The sequence below is a fragment of the Parus major genome, chromosome 6 (genome assembly GCF_001522545.3).
Source record: "Parus major isolate Abel chromosome 6, Parus_major1.1, whole genome shotgun sequence".
In the NCBI taxonomy this organism is placed as follows: domain Eukaryota; kingdom Metazoa; phylum Chordata; class Aves; order Passeriformes; family Paridae; genus Parus; species Parus major.
Window position 1 is genome coordinate 1,047,730 of NC_031775.1, and position 7,149 is coordinate 1,054,878.

Consider the following 7,149-nt stretch of genomic DNA (forward strand, 5'->3'; position numbering starts at 1 on the left):
AGGGACTTCTTGATACCGGCCTTCCCTGCTGACTCGCGTTTAATGTGGCTTCCCCTGCCTCCTCCTGCCTTGCTTGGCTCCAAATAAAATATAAAACTGTCATTTAAAGGCAGGGAAGGTGGTGCTGTCATGTGGCTCAGGGACGGTTTTCCCTGTCCGTGCCCACCCTCTGCAGCCAGGTGAGCGCTGAGCAGCAGCTTCTGGGCTGCTTCTGACCCCCTGGGAATGCCTGCCTGCCTCTGGTCCCTCCCTCCCTGGTGATGATTTTATAATCAGGGCATAAAGTGAGGGGTGTGGTAATTGCCCTGCGTAGGTGTGGATTCTCACTGCTTCTCCCAGCCCATCCAAGATTCCTCAGTCTGGGAGCAGCATAGGAGAGGAACCGGCCACTGAGGACTCTTGGGAACGGCATGGAGAGCAAATGGAGTGGCTTGGTGCTGATCATTTCTGTGTGCCTGGGCTCCTTCCAAGGTAAGGCCAGGCCTGGGGGTAGGTAGGATGTGGACAGGCCAGAAAACCCTGCTGAATCCCAAAAGCATATCCCAGCTTTGGTGTCTAAGCTCCATAGTGTGCTTCCTCTGGTGCTGGAGTTGGGCAGAGGAGAGATGGGGAAGGTGACACCGCTGTCGGCGTTACCCACCTGGAGGTGGAACTTTGACCCTTAAAGGTGACCTCAGGGCAACAGGGGTTTGTTCCCTCCCTTCTCTGGGATTCAGGTGCAGCTGGAGGTGTGCTGGGGCACGGAAGGAGGGAAACCAGCTGATGGGAGTGTGTCTGCAGCCGTGTGGGAGAGGAGCTGCTCTCTCTGCTGCCCTTGGGATCGGGGCCTGGCCCCCGCTGTGTGAGCTGGGGGAAGCCACCTGATTGTCACAACAGTGACCACACTGCCCCCTGAAGCTGCCCTTTTCCTGAGGGTCCTCACAGGAGGTGCAGGAGGCAGGAACTTGCCTCTGCTGCTGCTTGCTGAGCTCCTGGAAGGGCGAGGGAAGGGTGATGTGCTCTGCTCACCTCAGGAGCCCTCTCACTTGGGTATCTGTGAGCGAATCCTCCTGCAGGCAAACACCTCTGCTGCTCTCCCTTAGTCATCCCCTGCCCATCCCCAGGAAACAAGCTGGGAAAGGCCTGTTTCTAACCTCTGGTCCTTGCTTGAGGGGAAAATCGCTGCTTCCTGGGGAAATCTTCCCCGGAATAAATGGAGCCCTGTTGCTGCAAGCAAACCCCCTGCCACGTTTTAGAGTGAAGAGCCCCCCCTTGTGCCCCCATTACCCCATGGGGCTCCCCCGATGTGACGTGCCCAGGTTTTTGTGCTGGAGGACTTTGTGTCCCGGTGTTCCAGCCGGTGACAGGCAGAGCAGGAAAGTTCACCCGTGCTGGGCAAGTCCAGCCCTGGGCTGAGCCCTGCCCTGGCCGCGCTGCACGGGGGTGCTGCGGGACCGGGGGCCCTGCAAGCCTGGGAGAAGGGTTTGGGAGCTGGGAAGAGTGGATTTCTGCTTCTTGCTGTAACAGGGGCGTGCGCCAGGCCGGGAATTGGGGCGCTGGGGCCCACGCTGCCACCCCCGGGGTTTTCGTCACAACCGGCTCACCAGGCTCTGCCGGCTCGGCCGGGGCGCTGCGAGGCTCCATGGAATGCCAGCACAGCCCTGCCAGAGCTGGAGCTCCCTGCTGGATCCCCCCTGAGCAAAGCCCACCCCATCCCCCGGGCCTGGCAGACAGGAATAGGGCAGCTCTGGCTGTCCTGAGACCGGAGTGCCACGGGAGCATCCCTGCCTTGCTCCTTTTGGCATCATTCAATAACCCTGCTGCCTGCGTGCCTGGCAGCACGAGGTGGCTCCAGCACGGCTTTGAAACGTGTAGGAGAGCTCGTGGGACACCAGTTGCCCCAGCCGCTTGCCCCGTGGCAGTGGTTTCCACCTGGGGAAGCTCCCCCTGCTCTCAGCTCTTGTTGGGTGTTATGATTAGTCCTAAATACCTTCTGGGCCGGCACTTGTTGCCTGACTTTCAGCTTGAGCAGGGTGAGGAGTAAGCACTGAGCTGAGGATCTCTGTGAGCCAGGAAAGCGCAGAACCAAACCACCCGTGTCTTTTAGATCCTCCAGACCCCACCATGGGGTCCAGGCTCCATCACCGGCCTGTGAGAGATGCTGGGGGACCAGCTAGGAATAAAACAAACTGTGGGGTTGTTGTCTCCCGTCCCCTTGGTTCTGGTGCTGCTCCTTAATGCCTCCGCTGACTTGCTATTCCTGTTTGCCCTGATGCTGGGGCCAGGGTTGAAAAACATAAATATATCCCTCTCAGCTGATGCGGCGAGCGCGGCATCGCGCAGCTGGGAAGGTGTGTGGGAAGCCTGGGAAACCGGGGGGACTCGCCCTGCCCCGGGGCTCGCCTGCCCCGGTGCTGCTGTCAGCCCGATGGGGAAATCGGGGCTGGAACAGCACCCGGCACCCGCCGAGCTGCGCCAGAGCTTTTGGGGACAGGCGGGAATGGTGGGGGGCTTGGGACCCCTCTCCCCACACCCCCAGGAATTTCCAGGGTGGTTCTGAGCACCTCACGCTGCAGTCTCGAGGATGAGCTGGAGGCGTTGCCAAAATCCAGCTTTTGGGGAGAAACCTGTTAAGGGCAGGCTTGGGTGGAAGGAGCGGTTTCTGCTTTTGGCTTTATTCCCGCTCTGCAAAATCACAGACGGGGCTGGGGGAACAAAAGCTGGATGCAAATGCTTGGGGCGGGGAGGGCTGCGCTTTGCTTAGAAACTCCTCTGGAAAAAGGGTCTGCAGCGGGGTCTGTCTGTCTGTCCGTCCCTTTGCTCGGGTGCTGATCCCCAATCGCCCCCCAAATTCCCGGAGCAGCTCCCGGCCAAAACAAGGCGGCGAAGGGCTTGGCTTGGTGTCCTCTCGCCGCCTCCTCCCCATTCACATCTTGGGTGGGCACAACTCCCGGTGGAAACAAACACTCGCCCCATCAAAAATGAGTCCTGTCACGCACCAAGGTGACAATTAAAGCGCTGCTCTTGCGCCACGCCACCGCGCTGCTGGGGCGGGCCGTGCCGGGGATTTACAGCCAGCAGAAAATGCTGTCGTGGGGAGGAAATAAAACCAAAAGAACCCCACCAAAAGTGGGGTTGCTCAATCGTCGCCGGGAGCCGTGGCGTGACTTATCCGGCTGCCGTGCGGGGCTGAGCGCCGGCGCCCCCGGGTTGCCCGTTTTGCAAGATTTATTGCTGCTTTTATAAGCAGCCGCCTCCGCAGCGTGTCAGAGGGCGAGGATGAGCCCCACCATTCCCTTTGCTTCTAACCCTGTGCCATCCCAGCGGAAAAGCTGGCAGCCTGGCAAAACGGACCTTAAAAAAATCATTTATAAATGAAACACCCCTCCCTCCCAGGACTTTGGGAGTCCGGGTGGAATCACTGCAGGAGGGTGAGGCGCATCACTCCTGGCTCACTGCGGTGCGCACAGGGAGGTTAGTTCGGTGTCCTGGGGGGCCTTGAGGGCTGACAGCCTCCTCTCCCCTCCCACAGCCGGGGCCAGCCCCCTCCACGAGTGTGGCGAGCGGCCGGAGGACTGGTGTCGCGACGTGGCGACAGCGGCCAAGTGCGGGGCACTGGAGCTCTGCCGGCTGACGGCGTGGGACCGGGCGCTGGGGGTAACCGTGCTGGGAGCAGGGAATGCGGGGGGCTGCGGGAGAGGTGCCCACCCGCCCCAGAATACCGAGATGGTGGGGGAATCCCAGCCTGCCCACCCCAGCGTCCATCGGCGTGTCTGCAGAGTAAATGGCGAAAGCCAAAGGTTGCCACGGGGATGTTCACCTGGGGAGTTTTTGGGGTGGAGGGGATCTGGGGAGTGAGTGGAGGGTCTGGGTGCCGTGACAGTACCACAGTACCCCAATGTGTCCCCTCTCTCAGCAGAAGGGGATCCCCTGTCACCTGTGCCAGGTGGCAGTCTCCGTGGTGGGCAAGATCCTGCAGGACAACCGCACCGAGGTGGGTCTGAGAAGGAAGGGGGAGTGGGGCTGCTGTTCCTCCCCTCCAGCACCACCTGAACGGAGCCCTGAACGCTCTCTCTGCCCCCAGGAAAAGCTGAGGCTCTTCTTGGATAAGAGATGCCAGTACCTGCCCTTCCAGGACTGGTCTGTCAAGTGCAAGAGGATGGTGGACACTGGCATCCTCGTCCTCGTCCAGCTGGGCAAGCAAGTGCTGGTGAGGCAGGGGAAACCCCCAGGGTTGGGTTTTCCCATGGTTTGGTGTGTCTTGGGGGCTTGCAGAGCAAAGGATGCTCCTGGAGCTGGGACAAACTGTCTGAAGGACAAGGTGGAGAGGGGAACGGCCTGGGGCGGGGGCAGGGGGTGGGTGTGATGGAGGGGATGCAGCCTCAAGCCCCCACCCCACCCCTCTGCTCCCCCAGTCGGACCCAAAGGTGGTGTGTGGGACCTTCAAGTTGTGCCAGCCCCGGGGCAGACCCACAGGGACCTTGAAGTATCAGCAGCCACCACCAGGCCCCAGCCAGGACTTTGCTGACCTCATCGCCCCCTTCATGGCCAACGTGCCCCTCCTGCTCCACCCCCAGGATCTGCCCCACGGCGAGGCCCAGGTACCGTGGCACAGGCGAGAATGGTGTTCATCGTGGAATTGTTTGGGTCAGAGGGAATTTTAGGGATCATCTCATTCCAAACCCCTGCTGTGGACAAGGGAGCGTGTCCAGGTTGCTCCAAGCCCCATCCAAGCTGGCCTTGGATGCTCCCAGGGATGGTGCAGCCACAGCTTCTCTGGACAATCTGTGCTAATGCTGCTCAGGGATGAGAATCCCCTTAAAAGCATCACCTACTTAACAACAATTAGAGAAAACCCCTAAAATTTCTGTGGAGCAGAAATAGCTTCTGGCTGGTGGTGTCACCAATATTTCGGGATGCAGGAGGGAACTGAGAGATGCCAGACTGGAGATGCCAGAGCGCTGTCCCAGATTGCAGCCAGTATCTAAATCCCAGCCCTGCAAATGCAGGTTGGGGAGATGGGGGGGTGGAATTGGAGTTTTATTTCCCGGGGTACCAACGTGTCCCTGCCCTTGCTGTCCTGCAGGAGACGGAAGAAGTGTGTGGGGACTGCCTGCAGCTGGTGACAGCTGTGCAGCAGCAGCTGGGGACCAACACTGCCTTCACCTGGGCGCTGGTGGGCCACGCCAAGAGGGTGTGCGAGACCCTGACACCCGACCTGGCACAGAGGGTGAGGCGGCCAGCAGGGAAGGGGCCTTAAAAACAATCTCTCTCCACCCCCCCGCCACGGGCAGGGACCCCTTCCACCACACCAGACTGCTCCAAAGTGCTCTGGGACACTTCCAGGGATGGGCTCCCTTCTCCTCCTGGACGGGAGCATCTCTTGGGGACGCCTGCCCAGGGAGGGGTGTGTGCTGTCGGGTCCTGACGCTGTGTCTCCCTCCCGCAGTGCAAGCTCTCCCTGGCCGAGTACACGGACACGGCTGCCCGGCTGCTGCGCTACGTGGTAAGAGCCTGAGGGCTCCCGGGGACTGCCAGGGGTCACTGGCTGCCAGCTGGGAGCTCTCAGAAAATGCTCCCTTTTTTGTTTTTAGTTAAACTCACTGCCTAATATTCCTACAAAATATTAAATGGTGTCCCCCCCCCACCCTCTCTCTGCCTTGAAACTGCTGCAATTATATATATATATAAATTTTTTTTTAATTTTTTTTTTTTTTTATTATTTTCCCTTGCTACTTTCTGGCCCCTCCATCGGTAGCAGGCTGAGGTAAGTGAGATCCATGCCCCGCTGCGCTGAAATTCCCCTCCCTGGGGCCAAAGCCCCCTAAATTGGGATGTGTCCCTCCCCAGGCCCCGATGGAGCTGTGTGGCCAGCTGGGACTCTGTGCCTCCAGCTCGGCACTGCCCCTGCACACGCTGCTCACAGAGAAGGTGATGCAGGTCCTGAGCATGCTGGGGGTAAGTGGGGACCCCCTCGGCTCTGCCCTGCTCCTTAATATCCAAACGCTGCGGAGGGGGAGCCTCATTTCTTTAAACTTTATTTCGTCAAGCACCTCCATTTATCCAAGGTGGGGAATGCCTTAGGAAGGGGATGAGGGAGGAATAGGATGAGGGTGGCTCTGGGGGGGCTCGGCATGCGTCCCACCCCCTTGTCCCGACAGGACAGGGTGGGGAAGGCTCCTCTGTGCGACGTGTGCCAGTTCACCGTGAAGACGGTGGAGAGCCTCCTGGAGAACAACGTGACAGAGGTGAGCCCCGGCGCTGCCGGGGAGGGGACCGGGACAGGGGCAGGCGGGGACAGCCAGGAGCCGCCGCCTCCCTCTTGTGCCTTGTGCCGGCAGGAGCAGCTGGTGAACGACATCGAGAAGGTGTGTTACATGCTGCCCCACGGCGTCATCGGGCAGTGCAAGGACTTCGTCAACTCCTACGGCAAAGCCGTGGTGATCATGCTGCTGGAGGCCACCGACCCCGCGGCCGTGTGTGCCATGCTGCGCTGCTGTCCCCGCGGTGGGGACACCCGGCCCGGTGAGCTGGCAGCCACAGCCCGGCCAGCCCCTGTCCCCTCCGCTGGGCGCTGATGGCCGTGTCCCGCAGGGGCCGAATCCCTGGAGCGGCTGGCGGTGAGCGCCGGCGCCTTCTGCAACGTGTGCCAGATCCTCATCACCTACTTCGACAACGAGCTGCTCAAGAACGAGACGCTGGAGGAGCTGGGCGAGGTGCTGGAGAAAGGCTGCGCCATGCTGCCCATGCCGCTCACCAGCAAGGTGAGCTCGGGGGGACACCCCCAGCCCGGAGGGGACACCCGGGGGGACCCGCCGGCCTCACCCCTCTCTCCCTCCCTCCCAGTGCCAGGCGCTCGTGTTGCAGTACGAGCCGGCGGCCGTGCGGCTCTTCGTGCAGATGATGGACCCCACCTTCGTCTGCACTGTAAGTGTCCTCATCAAGCAAGATGGGCATCCTTGGCCCAAGCCTGTGGGCTGGGAGAGGGCCAGGGGGGTCAGAGGCTCCTCGTGGAGGTTTTCTTCCTCCCCCCTCCCACCCTTTTCCTTTGCGACGCAGAAAATCAGAGCCTGCGACTCAGGCAAGGAGGATCTCCTGGGCTCGGCCCCCTGTGTCTGGGGCCCGCAGTACTGGTGCAAGAACATGGCCACGGCGGTCGAGTGCAGTGTA

The 7,149-nt window shown here is 60.8% G+C and overlaps 1 protein-coding gene across 1 annotated transcript in view; it reads left to right on the forward strand.

Annotated features, from left to right (window-relative positions):
- Positions 1 to 350: 350 nt before the first annotated feature.
- The window catches only part of LOC107206981 (prosaposin-like), an 8,325-nt gene continuing 1,526 nt past the window's right edge, over positions 351 to 7,149 (forward strand). Inside the window, exons 1-14 of the mRNA XM_015633553.3 lie at positions 351 to 471; positions 3,512 to 3,636; positions 3,899 to 3,973; positions 4,064 to 4,189; positions 4,395 to 4,580; positions 5,066 to 5,209; positions 5,429 to 5,485; positions 5,738 to 5,746; positions 5,830 to 5,937; positions 6,141 to 6,227; positions 6,321 to 6,504; positions 6,574 to 6,743; positions 6,826 to 6,906; positions 7,039 to 7,146. Of these exons, the coding sequence (XP_015489039.1) occupies positions 411 to 471; positions 3,512 to 3,636; positions 3,899 to 3,973; positions 4,064 to 4,189; positions 4,395 to 4,580; positions 5,066 to 5,209; positions 5,429 to 5,485; positions 5,738 to 5,746; positions 5,830 to 5,937; positions 6,141 to 6,227; positions 6,321 to 6,504; positions 6,574 to 6,743; positions 6,826 to 6,906; positions 7,039 to 7,146 (1,521 nt within the window). The 5' untranslated portion in view covers positions 351 to 410. The remainder of the gene's footprint in view (positions 472 to 3,511; positions 3,637 to 3,898; positions 3,974 to 4,063; positions 4,190 to 4,394; positions 4,581 to 5,065; positions 5,210 to 5,428; positions 5,486 to 5,737; positions 5,747 to 5,829; positions 5,938 to 6,140; positions 6,228 to 6,320; positions 6,505 to 6,573; positions 6,744 to 6,825; positions 6,907 to 7,038; positions 7,147 to 7,149) is intronic.